General features: G+C 39.1%; 1 protein-coding gene across 1 annotated transcript in view; it reads right to left on the bottom strand.

Annotated features, from left to right (window-relative positions):
* Nucleotides 1-7883: 7883 nt before the first annotated feature.
* The window catches only part of DEPDC7 (DEP domain containing 7), a 28206-nt gene continuing 14771 nt past the window's right edge, over nt 7884-21318 (bottom strand). The window contains exons 2-9 of the mRNA XM_006864872.1: nt 19799-20192; nt 18049-18176; nt 17052-17241; nt 14125-14336; nt 8984-9126; nt 8693-8818; nt 8520-8598; nt 7884-8203 (exon numbers count right to left, since the gene is read on the bottom strand). Of these exons, the coding sequence (XP_006864934.1) occupies nt 8010-8203; nt 8520-8598; nt 8693-8818; nt 8984-9126; nt 14125-14336; nt 17052-17241; nt 18049-18176; nt 19799-20192 (1466 nt within the window). The 3' untranslated portion in view covers nt 7884-8009. The remainder of the gene's footprint in view (nt 8204-8519; nt 8599-8692; nt 8819-8983; nt 9127-14124; nt 14337-17051; nt 17242-18048; nt 18177-19798; nt 20193-21318) is intronic.

Here is a 21318-nt window from a genome sequence, read left to right as displayed (position 1 = left end):
ACTTGACATAATTAGCTGAAATCACAGGCTCTCATCACATAGAATGAATTAAGTAGAACTGAAGTTTTCAGACCATGTTATTAATATGAAAGATGCTTTAATTTCCCCCATCTGGTCCCACTTTTAACAACAACCTTCCAACACCTTTTCCCAGCCACCCATCTCATCTCCTGTCCATCCTACATTCTATTAGCCTCTGAAAATGCTTCAGAATGCAAAGATAACATTACTAGCTAACTTTAAGGAAAAAAAAATAAACACCTCAAAACAGAAGCATTTCTAATTTTATCCCATTCACATAGTTAAGAATAAGCCCCTCAAAGATGATGTAACTTTATTCTATGCAGAAAAAGGCAAGGTGGGAATTTCCATGTCTCCAATTGTTGGTCCTGCTTGTAGGATAATCACTGCAACTCAAGGTCGGCGGTTCAAACCCACCAAGCAGTCATTCCTCGGAAAGCCTACACAGGGCTGCTATGAGTCGGAACCAACTCGACAGCACTTAACTACAACAACTGTCAGCTCAGTGCTCAAATCCCATCTTCTTCAAGACACGCCCCCCCCCATTTGTTCTTTTTTCTGAATTCCTGTAGAGCTGGTTACTAGACATTTGGTATTGATCACTGCCTTCAAATTCAATTCAAAATATGCTTATTCAAATAGGGATAGAAAGATGAAAAGACATTGTTGAGAGGGAAAAGCAAATATACATACAAGTAGCTCTGATATAACTTGGAGCCCTGGCGTGGCGCTGTGGGTTACTGGACTGCAAAGTCGGTTCAAGCTCACCAGTCGCTCCTCAGAAACCCTATACAGGGTTGCTATGGGTCGGAACGGACTCGATGGCACTTAACAAGAACAACAACATAGTATAACTTAAGCCTTAGTGGCATTATGAAATTACTAACAAAATGAAGCTGAAATAGAAACTAATTCTGCCTGGGAGGAGGTTGGAAAAAGTTTCTCTGAGAAAGTGCTATTTGGGCTGTTCCTTTAAGGAAGAAGATTTCGCCCAATTTAAACATGTGTGGGGAGAAGAGGAGCCAAAAAGAAAAGAGGGCATCCACTCAGAGAACATGAGCTCAAAGGCACACCAAAATGAGTAAAAGTAGAGTAAGTGGTAACCAAGTTGTAAAGATAGGTTGGAGGTCAATTCATAAAATTGTTAGTCTGTTGTTCTTCTATTATTTTAATTCACCTAGAGTTTCAATTTATTACAGGACAGCATCAACCATACCCTACATAATGTCCCGTAAATATAAGTATATGCCCCAAATTATTGTTAAATGCTGTCGAGTCGATTACAACTCATAGCGATCCTGTATAAGGTTCCAAGGAGCGGCTGGTGGGTCTGAGTTGCCGACCTTGTGGTTAACAGGCCAGCGCTGATGCTACAGCACACCAATAGATGCCTACTATTTGTTGACAGAGATGAATCCCCGTGTCATCTCTATGATGTCAGTGTATTTGGGAGGATGGGCGTTGGTCCCAAGTTTGGATCCTTGCTAGCTGTGTAACTTTAATTTCTCATCTGTAAAATGAGCTACCTACCTACTAGGTTTGGGGTGTGTGCATGAAGGAGCACAGAACAGGTACATAACGGGCGTTCTACAAATGATAACTAACGCGAGCCTTGCGTGACATCGTTTCACGGTTTAGAGCGTGCTCATTCATTCATCACCACCACCCTCTACTGTGCCTAAAAAGAGAACGGAGGGTAGAAGGATCCTCACACTTGCCTTGTAGATCATCTTCTACCTGAGTTGCACGCCGGGCCTTGTTGTGGTTGTTGCGGGACACAACAGACTCCCCTGAAAAGGGCCTTTCATAAAAGAATGTCTGCTCTGTCCACCGACGCCAGGAATCACTGCCTTTGGCACTCGCTGTCACTCATCCCAGCGTCGGATTCCGTTGTAAACAACAGTTTGGGCTGGTGAGGGTGTGGCAGGGCCGAGGGCGAGTGAGAACTGAAGCGGGGCGCGCCTAGCGGATGGCCCGGAGCGATGGGACAAAGGCTGCCCCGCGGTCCCTGCCTCTCCCTCTCCACCCGGCCCCGGCCGCGCGAGCCCAGTCGAGCGGCCAGATTCCCGCCTGCTTCTCTCACCTACCGCGGAGTTGGCGTTCTTCCTCCTGCAGCTCCCGCGGTGACTCAGGCGATGAACGGCGCCGCGATGGGGGCGGGGAGCGTTGCGCGCCGGGCAAGGGCGGTTCAGTCTCCGTCCCTCCGAGGCCTCATTGCTCGCCGCGCTGCCAGCGTCCACCCCTCCCAGCTCCGGTGGGCCAGAGCTAGAGCAGCCCGCTCCTCAACGTCTGGAAGAGGGAGGCTACTCCGAGCGAGATGCTGCCAGCCTCACGCAGGGCGGCGCCATCTTACTGTACGGAAAAGTGGGAGCTTCGGCCGGGTGCCTGTTGAGGTAACGCAAAAGGCTGCGAGACTCGAAGCCACCAGTAGTCGGTCCTTCACAGGGAGGCGCCATGTTTCCGTACTGAAAGGGAACGCAAACGGCCAGAATCCGCAACGATGAATCCATGAATCGTGTAGTGTCAAGTCTAAAGGTACTTTGGAGCCACAGCATTCAGAGCCATGCTCGCCAAGAGATTGTTACATTTAAGTATCATATTTTGTAGCTGCACTAGCTGCATACTTTATTCCTAGTCCCAGGTGATGGGTGTCGTGACTAGTAGCTGCTTCAATTAAACGCTTTTCTCAACCTGTCGCGGGATAGCCAACTAACTACACAAGTACTTTGTTATTGTGCCTAGTCTTAAAGTATAAAAACATCTTAAAACTTAGCATAAGTGATGTAAGCCTTCAACAAGATGGCGTGGAATTCATGCTATTAAGCACTATTGCTAAGTAGTTCATGTGTTGCCAATTATCCCTAAAGGAGTGAAGGCTCATGCAGAACTTATACATAGACCAAGAGGAAGTCATTAGACAGCAAGAGACTACTGTGTGATTTAAAATCAGAAAAGGCGTACATCAGGTTTGTATCTTTCACCATATTTACTCATTCTGTTTGCTGAGCAAATATGAGCTGGGCTGTATGAACAAGAACATGGTGTCTGTCAGGTTTGGTGGAAAGCTTATTAACTATCTGCAATATGCAAATGACACCATCTTGCTTACTGAACACGAAGAGGGCTTGAAGCACTTATTGGTGAAGATCAAAGCCTTCAATATGAATTATACCTCAACATAAAAAAAAAAAAAAAGTCCTCACAACTGGAACATCAAGAAAAATGGAAAAAACATTAAGTTGTCAAGGATTTCATTTTACTTGGATCCACAATCAATACACATGGGAACAGCAGCCAGGAAATAAAATGACACATTGCATTGGGCAAATCGGATGCAAAAGATCTCTTTAAAGTGTTAAAAAGCAAAGATGTCACTTTGAAGATGAAGGTGTGCCTGACCCACGCCATCATATTTTCAACTGCTGGCATGCAAAAGCTGGACAGTGAACAAGGAAGACAAAAGAGCAACTGATGTCTTAGAATCATGGTGTTAGTGAAGAATATTAAGTTTATTATGGACTGTCAGAATGAACAAATCTGTGTTGGAAGAACAGCCAGAATACTCCTTAAAAGCAAGAATGGTGAAACTTCTTCTCATGTACTTTGGACAAGATGTCAGGAAGCACCAGTCCCTGGAGGACATCATGCTTGGTAGAGGGTGATTGAAAAAGAAGACAACTCTCAATAAGATGGATTGACCCAGTGATCGCAACAGTGGACTCGGACATAGGAACAATTGTGAGAATGGTACAAATCTGGGCAGCGTTTTTCTTTATGAGACAAAACACACTCCATGGCAGTTAGCAACAATTGAAGACTGAGTGTAATAGAGCACTCAAACCATTCACTAGTTAGCACATTAACATATTTCTTCCTTTAGAGAAAGAAAATCAGAAAGCTCTCAATTGAAAAGTTTTTAAGAGAAAAAGACTTAAGGTAACTGAACTGTTAAGATTCATTAGGAAAACATTGAATTTTCACATAAGTCCAGACTAATATACAATTCCCTGGCGGTAGAAATTCTAAAATTTTCATACTAAAACTCTGGGAGTGATGCCAGACAAGGAGTTTTAAAAACTTCCCAGGTGATTTCTATGTGCAGCCATCTTAGAAGCACTTCTCTAGCGAGATGTAACCCCCACCCACAAATTAGGAAGAGTCCCCTACTTTGAAGGAGTAATCCATTTTCACTTATGGAGATGATGCTGTAACTCTGATTTAATTTAGAATGGTTTTACTGGTAATCTTTAAGAAATCCTGGTAGCATACTGAATTAAGAAAGAGGCTGCTAACCACAGTTTGAATCTACAAGCAGCTTCATGGAACAATGATGAGGCTTTCTGCTCCCATAAAGATGTATAGCCTTGGAAACCCTATATAGGGTCCCTATGAGTCATAATTGACTTGACAAAACACCAGCACCAGTAATCTTTTGATACAGAGGTATCCTCTGCTTTTCAAAAGTTTATTAATTAATGCCACTTTGCATTTACAAAAGGCCAACATCAATATCTAGTTCACTAACCAAAATAAATGCAAAGAGAATTTTTGTTTATATGAGAAAAGGGGGAAAAAAAAAGCATCTTAAAGATTACTGGTAAGTCATTCCAAATCAAATCAGAATTGCTTTTGGTATTGTCAAAGTAAAACTAGCAGCTAGCCATTAAAGAGACAGGACTCCTAGTGTGGTACTGTGGGTCAGTGTTCTGGACAGCAAGGTAGGTTTGAAGCACTAGGTCAGCAGTTCAAGTTCACCAGCTGCTTCTGGGAAGCTATGGGTTGCTATGAGTTGGAAGCAACTCAACAGCACTTAACATTATTAAAGAGGCAGTGTGTACCCTGAGCAGCAAAAGTGGCATCACTCACCTTCTCTGGATACCACACTTAGCATCTCAACCATCAAGCCACCATAGCTTTGAACTGTATCTGCGAGCACTATATGTCAGTGTTCTCTTAGATTTTCTGTTACTTGGTATGATTTAATAGGTTACTTTTGGGGCCTGGGAATACTCAAAAAGTCTTCCAATATAAATGAATGGTAATTGCTTCTTCACTTCATGCCATTTCATCTTACAAAAGCTCTCCTAGAAATGCTCTACTTTTGGATAGCAGGAGAAAGCTGTGTTTGAATTGTTTTCTTGTTTAAGTATCAGAACATTGACACATGTCCCAATTTTGATCTTTGGCTGCAAAGACTGGAAACTCAAATGACCTCAGGGCAAAGGGAGTTCTCTGCAAGGCTACACAAGGCTGGGAAGGACAAAGTGGGCAGCTACTCTAAAATGAGCTTCCCACCTTGGGGCCACACAGGATCTCTCCACATCTCTGCTTTTTTACTGCCATCTACTCCACTCTTCTCACTCTGCGCTGCTGCTGCTGCTGTGCTGTGGAGTTAGTGCCGGACTCACAGCGACCCTGAATATCTTTACGGGATCAGAAAGCCTCACCTGGCTCCCATGGAGTGGCTGGTGGATTTGAACAGCTGACCTTTCGGTTAGCAGCACAACGTATAGTAACCCAGTATGCTACCAGGTCTCCTCCTCTCTCTACACTGTTAAATGATGTTGAGTTGCTTCCAAGGAGTGGCTGGTGGGTTTGAACCTCTGACCTTGTCGTCAGCAGTCCAGTGGTAGTCCTACAGGGCAGGGTTAACTGTACTCAAAGAATTTGGGCTTTGTCTTTGGTTCCCGAGAACCTCTAAGACCTTGGTGCCTTCGATGAGACCTCTGGAAACATGAAAGCTTCCTGTTGGGAATGCTCCCAGAACTTTCCCTTTGTGTCTTTTCATTGGTGTCCTTTTTTTTATAATAAAATTGTAGCCTTAAGTAATGCTTTCCAGGAGTTCTGTGATGTTCTAGCACATTATCAAACTCAAGGGCGTACTGAGAGCCAGAAAGATAGAATTGGGGGGGGGGGGCGGGGCTCCTGGGGACCCTTGAACTTACAGCTGGTATCCTAAGGGGATAAAGGGAATTCCTAAACTTGTTGCCAGCAGATCAGAAGTGAGGGTGCTGTGAGGTACTTCCAAGCTGGCATCTGAGACCTTGCACAGATTTGACATTCTGGAGAACCGGGCCCTTAAGTGACATCTGACCTAGCTCCTCCCAAGTGGTTAGGTCAGAGGAAGAAGAGTTGCATTGGGCCAAAGAGGAATAATAATACAGTGCATTGATTTGATCAATACCATGTAGTATCAGAGAAGTGAGACCTTTTTCCAAACAAGTACAGACTGATTTCTGTATTTTCTCAGTTATTTCCTCATGTAATTTAAACATATAAAATGTGATTGGCCAAGCTGATTTTGTGTGCAGTTAGTCATTAGCTTACAGGTAGACTGGCCTTGGCTCAGGTGCTCAGTCCTGGTCTACTCATCCAGCTGGAGGAGGTTCACAGTCATCTGTGCAGCATAAATGAGGACTGTTCTCCCAGAAGGCATCATAGATGAGTAAGTCCCAGCAGCGATTTAATAGTCCTGGTGTGGCGCTGTGGGTTAATGCACTGGACTGCAAAGTCGGTTTGAACTGCAAGGCTGACAGTTCTAAGCTCACCAGCTGCTCCTCAGAAACCCTATACAGGGTCACTAAGGATCGGAGCTGACTCGATGGCACTTAACAACAGAGGACAGCATGCTGAGTCAAGCAGAGGGTCAGTGAAATACAGGAAGACCCTCAACAAGATGGACTGAACACAATGGCTGCAGTGATGGGCTCAAACATAAAAGTTATGAAGATGGTGTGGGACTAAGCAGCATTTCATTCTGTTGTACATAAGGTCACTGTGAATTCAAACTGACTTGATGACACCTAACGATAATAGAAAGGAAGCATGGTAGTGCAGTGGGTTACATACTGGGCTGCTAACCATAGGGTTGACAGTTCAAATCCAGTAGGCACTATGCAGGTGAAAGATGAGGCTTTCTGCTCCCATAAAGATTTACAGCCCTGGAAATTCTATTACAGGGTTGCTATGATTCAGAACTGACTCGCCCACACACCACCACCACCAGACTGACACAAGATTGCGTGTAGCAGTCAGACTAGTCCTAGAGCTCCAGTTTAAAGCTTTGGCACTGCTTGCAGTGAACATGATCAACTTTTCATAAAATTTTATTCTATTCTTGCTTATGCAGCTTGAGGTAAATTATTTTCTTTTCTCCACATTCAGTTATAATTAATATTGAGGCTGTAGTCTTTACCAATTGCTACTTGTGGACTTTATTTGGGACCTTATTTGAGCAAATTGTCAAAAGCATAACATTTGAACACAGCATATTAGATATTAAGGAATTGTGGGTTTGTGTGTATGTAAAAATGATGTGGCTATGTTTTTAATGTCCTTATTGTTTAGCAATACATACTGAAATTTTGCAGATGAAATGATTATGTCTGAAATTTGCTGGCAGAGGGGTAAGGAATGGGTGTGGGTATATAATGCAAATTGGCCATGAGCTGACAATTGCTGAAACTAAATAAGTACATATAAGCTTATTATTCTATTCTCCTTTTATATATGCTTGACATTTTTCCACAATAAGCTTAAAAATATGAAGTTTCCAAAAAGCAGCAGTATAGTTCAATGTCTGACTTGTCTATAGAAATTAGCAAATTCATTTTTATCACAGCCTAAATCTCTTTTGTATCATTAATGAATACCTTTAAAAGTGCAAACACACCCATACTAACATGAAATCACAAACTTACTATTTGATACTTTCTTTTATAAATACTGCAGTGTCACATCATCTAATTCCTATAGTGTTCTATAAAGCATTGTGCAGAATAATTCTCAATTAAGTCACCTAGGAGAGGTCAATGTTAACAGCAACACACCATCTGACTAACACTCAGTTTCAGCCATAAAACATAAAAAACAAAATTTTTATTAAGTACACTTTCATATTTAGAAGAACTTCCATTCTTACAAATATGAATGGATCTTTAAGATACATAATTTATTCTCAAAACACACAAGTTATATACATTTAAAACTCAGGCTCCAAAATACTCAATAAAGATGTTTGGGTGACACTTGTAGAAGTGACTTAGTAATTTTTTCTTCTCTTTGGCAGACAGTTTTGAATCGTCATCAATAGTTTTTAGTAAATTTAACAGTTCATCTCTGGTTGTCTTCTGTGTACTGTTGGAATAGTCACTTTGATCAATTCTCTGGCAATAAACATATCCTTAAAGTTTAAAAAGTAAAACGTTCGGTTAATGCATCTACTCCTCTCAGATTTAATGAGAAAAAAATCCAGCAATACTTTTATGATTTTACTTATTTTGTAAAATGCATTGAAGATGTTAAGCACTACTGACTTCCTAATCCTGATCAATTTACTTTTTGACATAGAAGGTTCTCTGCTAAGTCTAGATAACACTAAGGAAAATGTTTGAGAATTTAGTTTGAAATTAAAGCACAACTACTTACACCAAAATTCTTTCAAAAGACACTAAGAATCAATCATTGGAAAATCATGAAAGGAGTATTTCTTGGTTTACCTATTTCGGTGTTTGGATCTCTTCCCTCTTGTAGGGCCATGAGTTTAACACTGACAATTTTATGTAGAGTTCCAGGAATCTTAAGAAAAAGAAGGGACACAGGGCACAGTTCAGATTTTATCATTTTAATCTAGTGATCAGTTACATAAGCTTAACTAATTTTAGAGTTTTACCTTAAAAACATCTTTTTGATGATCCATTAGAAAGAGTACTAGAAGATCAGTTTTGCCTTTGGATAAATTTTTATTGTCAACAATTGCTTTTGAGAATATCCGTTTCACAACCATTCTGTTGTCACTCTATAGAAACAAAACATAACCATAGCATACCTTTAAAAGAACAAGCTTAATTCCTAGTCATTATCCATTTCAGCATGGTTGATGCTGAGAATGGGCTAATCTGACATACAGATCCTTTAAATATTAAGGTTACCAAAACAATAAACATTTAGACCAAAGACTTACGTCTTTCTGTAATTTAAACTCCGATGGATGTGCTGCAACAGCCATGAAATACAGCAGTCTTCTAAATTCTTCTCTATTTTGGGAATCCAAAAGCTTTAGAAAGAGCTGAGTAGCTTCTAATGCTATTTCAGTCTTCCCATTTACTTTAGCCAAAAGAAAAAAATGGTGTTAATTCTGATGAAATATGACCAATATGAAAGGAAACAAAATTCATATTACAGCTTAAGCTAAACAGTAGACATATTTAATATCTCCAAAAGCACACAAACAGATGAACTAGGAATTACAATAAATAACCAATACCATAAAAACAATCAGATTTCAAACTGGCAACTAATACTCGTAAGTCTTTATCAAATAATATCTGTGGAAAACTTGATGCTGTTTGAGTTGATTCCAACTCATAGTGACTCTATATTGTTGTTGATTGGTCCTTTTTATTCTTTTCTTATTTTTATTGCGAACTGACTGAAGGTTTACAGAGCAGATCATCAGTTTTACATTGAACATATCTTATACTTTGCTGCATTACAATGACTGCAATCCCCTCCAAGTGCCATCAGTTACCAGAGGTGGTGGTATTTACCTCTATTCACTTTAACATTGCATTCCTCCAAGTCTCCTGCTCTCTTCATCATTCCTCTGCCAATTCCCTCTCATTGTCTACTGCCTACCTACCCCATCACTCATGTTAACGTGTCTACCTTCTAGTCCATGAATAATCGTTCCTCCCTCCCCCGTAACCATTATAAAATGTTTCTTTCATCAAGCGTACATTTTCTCAACTTTTTACAACAGTGGTCTCATACAATATTTGTCCTTTTGTGATTGGTGTGGCACTGTGGGATAAGCACCGTGCTGATAACCAAAAGTCGGTGGCTCAAACCCACCAGCCTGTCCTTGGGAACCCTATACAGACCGAGTCACTATGAGTTGGAACTGACTCAATGGCATTTAACAACAACAAAAAAATTTTACTCAGTGTAAATATTCTCAAGGTTCATCCATGTTGTGAGGTATTTTGGATTCATCACTATTCTTCAACACTTGCATTCTCTTGTGTGTGTATGTACCGAAGTTTGTTTAGCCATTCTTCTGTCGATGGGCATTTAGGCTTTCTCATCTTTTTGCTATTGTGAATAGTGCTGTAATGAACATGGGTGTGCATATATCTATTCATGCCATGGCTCGTATTTCCTGAGAATATATACCAAGTAGAGGGATTGCTGGATCATACAGTATTTCTATTTTCAACTTTTTGAGGAAGTGCCATACTGTTTTCCACAGTTGGCCGTACCATTTTATAGTCAGTCCCACCAGCAGCGTAGGAGGGTTCATGCATTCACCAGCATTTTTTTTTTTTTTTATGAACTTTGCTATTAATGCTGGAGTAAGATACCTCATTGTTATTGTTTTGATTTACGCCAGAGTCCTGGTGTGGTGCTGTAGTATAAACATTCAACTGCAAAGTTGATTTGATCCGCAAGATCAGCAGTTCAACTCACCAGCTGCTCCTTGGAAATCCTATACAGAGTCACTATGAGTTGGAACCCAATCAACAGAACTTACTAAAACAATGGCTAGTTAGACTCCTGGTGTGATGCTGTAGTAGAAGCACTGGACTGCAAACCACAAGGCCTGCAGTTCAAATCTACCAGCTACTCCTTAGAAATCATACACAGGGTTACTATAAGTTGGAACTTACTCGACGGCTAGAACAACAGTGGCTAATGATGCTGAGCACTTCTTCACGTTTGGTGGCCACCTGAATGTCTTCTTTGGTGAAGTGTTCATGTCTTTTGCCCATTTTTAAAATTGGATTATTTATCTTCTTGTTGAGGAGTTGAAGTGTTCTATAAATTTTAGAGAGTAGTCCTTTATCTGATATGTTGTTGCCAAACTTATTTTCCCAGTTTGCAAGTTTTTTTTAAACTCTTGGTAAAGTCCTCTGATGCATATAAGTATCTAATTTTTAGGAGATCCCAGTAAGTTATTTTGTCTTCATTGATGATAGTTTTGGGCTTTACATTCAGGTCTTTAATCCACATTGAGGTCATTTTTGTATACTGTATGAGATATGGGTTTTGTTTAACTTTTCTGCAAATGGATTTCCAGTTTTGCAAACATCATTTGTTCAAGAGCCTATCTCCTCCCCATTTAATGCATTTTGGCCTTTTGTCGAAGATCAATTGACTGTAGGTGGTTGGATTCACTTCTGGGTTCTTTCTCAGTTCTGCTCCACTAATCTATGTGTCTTTCATTGTACCAGTATCATGTTGCTTTGACAACTGTGGCTGTGTGACAGGTTTTGAGATCAGGAAGTGAGAGGCCTCCTATTTTGTTCTTTTTTAATAATGCTTTCCTTCCCATATAAAGTTAGTTATTCATTTTTCCATCTCTTTAAAGAAAGAGGTTAGAATCTGGATTGGGATTGCATTATCTCTATAGATTGCTTTAGGTAATACTGACATTTTCACAATGTTGTCTTCCTATCCATGAGCATGGTATATTTTCTTCTACTTTTTTAGAGCTCTTTTGGTTTCTTGTAGCAGTGTTTTATAGTTTTCTTCATATAGGTCTTTTGTTTCTTGGGTTAGATTTATTCCCAAGTATTTTATCTTTTGGGTGGCTATTGTAAATGGTATCATTTTCCTGATTTCCTTTTTAGAGCTCTCTTTGTGTAAAGGAACCCAACTGATTTTTGTTTGTTGATCTTGTACCCTATCAATGAATTCCAATAATATTTTTGCTGAGTCTTTGAGATTTTCTAAGTATAGAATCATACCATCTGCAAACAGACGTTGTCAATTTGGATGCCTTTAATTACCCTTTTTTGCTTTATAGCTCTAAGACTTCCAGCACAATATTGAATAAGAATAGTAATAAATAGCATTCTTGCTTGGTTCCTGTTTGCAAAAGGAATGGCTTCAACAGCCAGCATCATTGAGATTGATGTTGGCTGTTGGATTTGTATATATGCCTTTAGTTATGTTGAGGCATTTCCCTTCTGTTCCTATTTTGTTGAGTGTTTTTATCAGGAATGGGTACTGGATTTTGTCAAACACCTTATCGGCATCAATTGATATGATCAGGTGATTTTTTTCCTTTATTTATGAAGTGGATTACTTTGATTGCTTTTCTGATAATGAACCATCCCTGCATATCTGGTATGAATCCCACCTGATCCCGATGTAATTTATATATATACATATATATATTGTGGGAGTCTGTTGGCTAGGATAGGAGTCCTGGTGTGGTTCTGCAGGATAAGCACTGGACTGGTAGCCACAAAGTTAGTGGTTTAAACCCACCAGAGGCTCCTCAGAAATCCTATACATGGTTTCTATGATTCAGAACCACTCAACTGCACTTAACAATTGGCTAGGATTTTGTTGAGAATTTTTGCATCTATGTTCATTAGGAATATTTTTCCCTAATTTTCGTTTTCAGTGACGTCTTTGCCTGGTTTTGTTATTACAGTTATGCTTGCTTCATAAAATGAATTCAGGGGTTTCCATTTTTTTTTCTATATTCTGGAAGTTTGAGTAGAATTGGTGTTAGCTTCTCTCTGAATGCTTAGTAGAATTCACTAGTAAAGCCATCTGGGCCTCAACTTTTTATTTGGGAGTTTTTAAATGACTTAATCAATTTCTTCTCATGCTATAGACCTATTCAACTTTTCCACTTATGCCTGTGTTAGTTTAGGTAGGTAGTGTGTTTCTAGAAATTTGTAAGACTGTAAATCTTTATGAAAGCAGATGGCCTCATTTTCTTTCCCAGTGCAGCAGCTGATGGATTCAAACAAGCAACCTTTCAATTAGCAACCTAGCATTTATCTGTTGGGCCCCTGCGCTTCATTAAATATATCTTAGGACCATGACTACCACTAACAATTTTTCTGATCAGTGCCACAATAAAATAGAGCAGGAAAACAATGCAACAGAACTCAACTTAAAACGTCTAGACTTAATGGTGTAGTTGAGACTAGAAGACTTCCCAAGACTTTTATCCTGAGATACTCCATACACCTTTAGCCTAACTACCCCCTGTGGGCATCTTTGGCTCATAAAATAAATATCACCAGTGAATACTGTGCACCTTTAATATATCATCTAAAGGAGACCAAATGGTCAACAATACACTTAAAGCAAGGATGAAAGGTAAGTAGGCAGGGAAACCTGACTACTGGAAGTGAAACATCCAAAAGGGGATTAATGAGAATGTTAACACACTGTGAAAACTGTAACCAATGTCTCTGAGTAATCTGTGTAGTAACAGTTCAATGGGGGCCGAATTTGCTTTGTGGGGAGTGCGGTGGCTCTGTTGGATAAGCACTGATCTGCAAACCACAAGGTTGGTAGTCTGAACCTGCCAGCTGTTCTTCGGGAAAAGGATGTGGTTTTCTACTCCCATCAGGATTTACAGTCTCAGAAACTCTACATAGGATCGCTATGGGCCAGAACTTACTCCACAGCACGTAACAACAACAATTTGCTATGTAAACTTTCACTGAAAGCACAATAAAATACTGTGCTCTCTGCGTAAGCTTCCAGTGAGTGACAACTGCATTCTTCTGTGATAACCAGGAGTTTCTGCATAACCTGAGTGAGAGCTATCGTTCCGAATCAGCTCTGAAAGTCTATGGAATAAACACAGTTTGTGGATTAATCCAGATCCATTCTCAATTAATGGTGCAGGGGTGGTGGCTGGTGTGCCGTTGAGTCAGTTCCAACTACCCTGTATAGGGTTTCCAAAGCTGTAAATCTTTATAGGAGCAGAAAGCCTCATCTTTCTCCCGAGGAGTGGCTGGTAGATTCAAACTGCTGACCTTGTGGTTAGCAGGCTAGCGCATAACCCACTATACTACAGGACTCCTTTCTCAACTTGTTTTTGTTGTTAAGTGCTGTTGAGTCGGTTCCGACTAGCAGTGATCCTGCATAGGATTTCTAAGGAGTGGCTGGTGAGTTTGAACCACCGACCTTGCAGTTCAAATGATACTGTACTCCAGTGCTTATCCTACAGTGCCACAACAGGACTCCTTCTCAACTAGTAATAAATTAATACTTTGGTTAATTTTGAAGATAACTTTTACCGTTTCCCCCCAAAAGACAAATTCTACCACCCAGTAAGATCTTCCATACCTAAGAGTTCTGCAATTCCATTATGAACATCAGATAAGTGATTTAACAGGGGCTTCCTACTACTGTAATAATTGCCAATGGCACCAAACAAAAGTTCTTTCACTACGTCTGTCCTGTCTGGTTGCTCAGGAAAGTTTCTGCTTATGTCCACCACCATTTGGTCTGGAAGGTATTCCAAGCAGTCAATTGCTGCAGAGAGCCACTCATCTTCCCTAGGAGGAGAAAGTATTATTTCAGAAAACAGCACCAAGTGAGTATACATACACACAGAGCCTGACCTGATTCACTAGCTATTTCAACTTGGCCACCAGCTTAAGTTTCTATCCTTGTAAATTTACATGTAATTCCTTTTACATATAAGGCTAGATCATGTACCACAGATAAAATGTTCACCTAATATAAGTTCGAGTGCTTTTTTCAAAAAAAATAAAAACTAGAAGCTCTCTACCACCACAAAGATGAAAAGGGCATCAAAATTCAAACTCTTTTAAGTTTACAGTGGAGACCCACAAACTTTAAGTTACTTGCTTAAGGTCCCAGACAGAGCTAGATCCCAGATCTGACTCTTATGCCAGTACTTTTCTCATGTAATGTTGATGGTTTCAGATAAAGTATACTTTATCATCTCTCACTTTGGCTAGGAGAGAAGAGAGGAAGAAAAACCTTCAAAATAATTACATAGTAATTACTATTTCTAGTAATATGTCAGCTGGGTAACTTCAGAAAAACATGACAACATTTCAAGAAACAAAATGGTGAACTTTTAATATTCAATTCATTAAGTGCATATAGTTAGATAATCATGCACTCCATTGTCATGACATCAGGACAACTAACTCAGCTAGGCCCTAGGTGTGTTACCTTGGGCAGTTTACCTCACCTGTCTGGACATCAGCATCATCAATTATATAATAAAATGCAGCTGGATGATTTTTAAGGTTACTTCTAACAACAACAACAAAAAAATCTGATTCTGTAGTATAAAATTATTATACTTATAAAATATTTCACAAGTAGCCTTAGTTGTAGAAATATAATTTAAATTCTTATAGAAAAATAAGCTTACTAGTATATACGCTGAGTTCAAGAACTAGAATACTGGGATTAACTTTTTCATATAAGGTTTTAAACCACCTTTTGACATAATACTGTTTAATAGCTAATTGGAATGCATAATTGGTGAAGTGTGGAAAATGTAAATTGTGTTTCTTTCAAACATTTCATTTTCACTAACTGGACTGGAATACTATATCCTAAGGCAAAACAATTAAAAATTAAGTAAGCTAGAAAACAAAAGAACTCATTTTAATCTTTTATAATTTAATTTAGGGGAAGTCTCAAAGTTATGATGAATAGAAAATTCTTCCTTAGAGAGAAAAAAATCATAATTCCCTTAGCACTTGAATTTAAGCATTTAGACCTTAAGATTTATATTCAGGGAGATAAAAGTGAGTTAACTTCATTAAATCTCTTAGAATGAAATGATTTTTTTTAACATCAAAATTACTAAATATATTTGATAAAAGTTAATTGGAAATGTGTATTGAAGAGGCACTCTGTTGACATTGTTAAGTGCCGTCGAGTTGGTTCCGACCCATAGCGACCCTGTATAGGGTTTCCGAAGAACAGCTGGTGAGCTAGAACCGCCAACCCTGTGGTTCAAAGTGACTTTGCAATCCAGCACATTAACCCACAGCTTTTGTTGTTGTTGTTGTTAAGTGCCGTCGAGTCGGGTCCGACCCATAGCGACCCTGTACAGGGTTTCCGAGGGTGTAAATCTTTACGGGAGTAGAAAGCCTCATCTTTCTCCCACGGAGCGGCTGGTAGTTTCGAACCACTGACCTTAAGGTTCGCAGCCCGATTCGTAACCACTACGCTACCAGAGCTCACAGCTAGTGGCATATAAAAAAATTCTCACCACTGGACCAATAAACAACATTCTTATCAATGGAGAAAAGACTGTAGTTGTCAAAGACTTCATTTTTCTTGAATCAACTATTAACACTCACGGAAGCAGCAGTCAAGATACCAAACGATGTACTGCATTAGGCAAATGTGCTGCACAAGACCTTTTTAAAGTATTGAAAGGCAAAAATGTCAGCTTGAGGACTAAGGTGTGCCTGACCCAAGCCATGGTATTTTCAGTAACCTCATATGCATGAGAAAGTTGTACAGTGAATAAGGAAGACCGTAGAAGAATTGATGCTTTTGAGTTATGGTGTTGGAGGAGAATACTGAAAGTGCCATGATCTGCCAAAAGAACCAATAGATCCATTTTGGAAGATGTGCAGCTAAAATGCTCCTTGGAGGCCAAGATGGCCAAACTTCGTCTCTCATACTTTGGACATATTGTCAGGAGGGACCAGTTGCTGGAGAAGGATACCATGTTCGGTAAAGTGCAGGGTCAGAGAAAAAGAGGAACGAGATGGATTGGCCAGGTGGCAGCATCATGGACTTAAGCGTGGCAACAGTAGTGAGGTTGGCCCAGGATTGGGCAGTGTTTTGTTCTGCTGTGCATAAGGTCACTATGGGTCGGTACCGACTTGATGGCACCTAACAACAACAAAGAGGATAAAAAAGTACATGTAGCCAAAAGATACCAGGAACTTGTCAAATCTGTTCTTTTTTTCCAAGCCCCTTTTAAGAATCTTGAGAAGATAGTCCTATATTTTAAGAAAGATAAGGTTAAACACAATCATTTTCTTCCCTTGGTGAACAAGAAAGTTATATGTGTAGCAAAAATGAATATGAAAAATAATGAAATATAAATCTCTTGCTGTAATTTTGACCAATATAATTTTGTTCTTCACATTGCCAAATAATGACAATACGTATCTGATCCTATGGGAAAAGGATGCAAAAAGAATATATTAAACCATTATCAATAAGGACTACAAACACAAATTACTATATATATTTTCACATACTGAGAGTCACTATAAGCCTTGAGAATCCCTCGATCCAAATAGCTACTGTTGTAGATCAAGTCAGGCTGCCTCTTCGGTTGTGGAACTTCAGGTACAACCTCTTGCTGTTTGAGTAAGGAGTCAAGAATTGAAAGGTCTACAAGTTGCAGTAGACGTCCAATTGTTTCTTCTTGCCATACTTCATTAATAACTACACAGGAAAAATGACAAGGTGAAAAGAAACAATTACTAAACACTCACTACACAATATTTGTCTAGGAAGGTCTAAATCAGTAAGTCTGACAAAGAAAAGAAAAAAAAAAGTCAACTTTAGGAAGTGTTCTCTTGTAACAAAGTAAAACAATTCAAGATTTGTTTAATGTGTAGGAGAATAGACTTTGAAATTCTTTTCATTCTTTGTACTGTAAAAAGCAATCTGTCAAAGATAAGAGAGCAAGTCATGTAACATGTTAATAAGGTCTTTGGAAGAAAGAATGATTCATTCAGTCTAAAAAGTGGTTTGAATCTACTGGCTGCAGATTATTCCACTCAGGGTTTCCACAGTGAGATTGGGGGTGGGTGAGGAAATCAAAGTCATTAAAGTACAGTACATCGCCACAGTCAAGGAAGAACACAGAATCCTGTTAATGTTTTAATGTAATTTTCAGAGTTTCATATAACCTAATAAAAATCTTAGGCAAAGAAACATGTGAGAGCATATTTTTAAATAAATAAAAGTCTGCATGCAAACCATTTCAGATTTGAACCTCTGCCAGCTGACAGGACAAAAGTCAGTGTTCAAGAATTGCAACACTGATTTATTTGTTAAAGATAATAGACCTCTGTAAAAAAAAAAAAAAAAAAAAAAAAAAAATTAATATAAATAGCTTAAATACAGTGTGCTCTCTCTTTGTACTCTGAATATATAAATTCTAATAGAGGCAAAGGCTGAGCATTTTTAAATGATTTTATTTAAAGGTATGCTTCTACTTTTTGCCTCCTATCTTCTTTAGCTTACCTTGCGGAGACAAAGTTGCAGAGATATTTACATGAGGGGAGTTAGCCGGCTTTAAACTCAGATTTTCCCATAGATCTTCTAAACTTGCGGATTTGATACCAGATGACTTAAATAATGCATCTGCATACCTGAAATGAATTTATTTGATATGTTAATGTTTACTAGTAAATGCACAGAAATAATTTACCATTTGAGAGTCAGTTTCTAGAGTTTATGTATTTTGGAGTAAAAATACAGCAAATGCAAACATTCCAAGTGATCTTTCTCAAGTCTAGATGTGCATACTCTAAATAAATTCTCCTTTGAGCAATTACTTAGATTTAAGTAATTGAATGACTGAAAATTTTAGTCACTAAATTTAAAATGTGATCAACCATAATTACATTTCCTAGGCTTCTGTTTTTATCAGTTATTTCTATTTCTAGGGTGCCTATTTGCTGACTAGTGCTCATCATTGTCCAAAGACAGACAGCTACAGCCTTCTACCTGAAATTCTGAAATCCCAAAAGCTTTTGAAACTAAACATCTACTTAAAATTTGTATTATGACAAAGCCTACTCTGAGATTATAATCATTTTGATTTAGCCCAGTTGAAATGAATATTCTTTTGCTTATTGTCAAAATATTACTGTGTTTGAAGACCAGATGCTGTTCCAAAAGCCTCCAGAAGTTTTGTGTAAAATACAAGTTGTTGTTAAATGCTGTTGAGTCAGTTCTGATTCAGAGGAACCCTAAACAGAGTTTCTGAGAAAATACAAGTGTATGTACAAAATTACCTTCCTGAAATCTCCAAAGTTTCATATTCCTAGACACACCTGGTCCCAAGGGTTTAAGATAAAACATATGGACCTGCCTCTGAAAAGTGTTGACCATGCCCTACCTCATCCTCATATCTCCTTCCAATATGGAGAGAGAACTTTTCTCATGTTTTAGAAACAGAGTTAATGTATTAGAACACTGACTTTAAGATTAGATCTGAATTATAACACTTCAATTATACTTTAACCATTGCAGAGTTTAGCTGAGAGGAATATAGGAGGGAAAGTAAAGTTCTTTTACTTCTTGACAAGTAACTAAGTTCACTCTGCACTGATTGCCAGCATCTATTTCAATCACCAGCGTCAACTATTCTGTCCGTCCAATCTCCCTTTAAATGATGCCCTTTCTGCCTCCCTGCCACTTATGCTAGTCTTCATCTTCTGTAGACTGCAATACTGCAACAAAGTCATAACTAGATCTTCTCAAGAGGCTGGAGGCTGGCCATACAGCTGCCAAGGTCACCTTTCCAAAATACAATCTCATCATTCTTGAAATCTCTCTGGGGCCCCCACAACACCTGTATCATCAAGCTTCAGTGAAGCCCTTTGCATCCCAGCTCCCTTCTGCCCTTCATGCTTCATTTGTTGCTCATTTTTACCCTACTAGCTGGAGTTCTCCCTGTTGGCCTTCACCTTTTCTCTCTTCTCACAGCACCGTGTAAACTGTTTTTTTTACCCTATCATTATAACCTGAAACAGAAAATTCAACTTTGTCGATTGTTTCTGCTAAACATAAAAGATGAGCAAATAAGAATTCTAGGATGTACCCAATAAGGTTAACAACGTTCACTGTACTTTATCAAATTCACCCAGAGTCCCAGATTTTACCCCAATTTACTGTTTAGAAAGTAACACAAAGACTGCCAGCATCACATAAAAAAGCAGATAAAATCCTCCAATATCCCTAAGATAGCCTAGCATTACATACTAACCTCGAAGGTGAAAGTACTTTGTTCTCTTTGCCTAATTGACTGTCTTGGGTATTAGGTATCGTTGTGAATCTATAAAGGCTACAACTGCTATCTTCAAATGTAGGTTTTTTGTCTTTTCCAAAAACTTTGGTTGGAACTGCTTCAAATACTTTGTAGTCCATAAGTGCTTGACACACTCTCACCACTTTGGCCCGAGGAATATCTACATCACCAAAATACTTATTCTGAATTAGGTGAGAAAAAATGACATCCACAGCTTCTGAACCAACAAAGCAGTCATTATGTCGTTTTAAATGGTGCCTTCGTTTTTTCACTTCCACTTGTGTTTGAAGGGCGGTTATAATGCTGCTCCATACATATGTGGCTCCAAATGGCTTCTGGGCCACACTGAAACCTGGTTGGGAGGAAGAGCAGAATAACTGAAATTTAGTACCTTGATCACGTGTTGTAATGCCTAAACAAGCAAAACACAGCAATTTCCCAAGTTACTGACAAGGACCAATTATGAGAACAGCTTTTTATTAAAATATTATTCATAGAAATCCACTTTAAAATGCAGTGCCTACTATATGCCAAACACTCCTATGTTCTAGGATACAACTGTGAACAAAATAAAATATCCTTGTTCTCATGAACTTAAGACTTTGTGGGAGGAAACTGACAATAAATACTGTATGAGTTACATCATAGCTGGGAAGAAAACACAAGCAGGGTAAGGAAGAGAATGCAATTTTAACTAGGGTATCAGGAAAGACCTCTCTGACAAGGTGATGGGTGAGCAGAAACTTGAGTAAAACAAGGAAGCGAGTGTGGTGCAGATGCCTGGGGAAAGAGCCGAGACCCTGAGGTCACGCTAGGACAGGAGAACAGGAAGGAGCCCGGAGTGGCCTCAGTGAGCAAGGGAGAGAACAGTAGGAAGAGAGATCAGAAAGGGAGTGGAGATGGAGATTGAGGGTGGGGTGGGGGGAGACACATCAAATAGGACGTTGTGGCATTTACCAATTTACCAATTATGTGCAAGGCACGCTCTTAAATTACCTAATCTTTATAGCAACCCTATGAGGTATCATCTCTATCTAGTCAGTGACAGAAAAACACTGAGGTTAAATACAACTTCCAAAAGTATAGTAAGAGGTAGTACTGAGATATGCTTTCATAGTCTACATAAATTTAAATACCAGTTTTTTTACACATACAAATGACTTTATGTTATATGGTTGGTTGGTTATATGCTGTGGAGTCAATTCCCATTCATAGTGACCCTGTACAGGGTTTCCAAGGCTGTAAATCTTTACAGGAGCAGAAAGCCTCATCTTTCTCCTGCAGGGCAGCTGGTAGTTTTGAACTGCTGATCTTGAGGTCAGCAGCCTGACTCATAACCACTACACTACCCAAGCTCCTTTTTATGTCATATATACATAAACATGCATGTGTGTCTATAAATATAAATATAAGAGCTGCAGGAACAAACTTAATTTTTTTTTAAAGTTCCTATTGGTCAGGATTATGAGTTCTGTACT

The sequence above is a fragment of the Chrysochloris asiatica genome, unplaced genomic scaffold (assembly GCF_000296735.1).
Source record: "Chrysochloris asiatica unplaced genomic scaffold, ChrAsi1.0 scaffold00072, whole genome shotgun sequence".
Taxonomy (NCBI): Eukaryota; Metazoa; Chordata; class Mammalia; order Afrosoricida; family Chrysochloridae; genus Chrysochloris; species Chrysochloris asiatica.
Note: the sequence above shows the minus strand (reverse complement) of the source record. Positions and strands in the feature narration are given on the sequence as shown.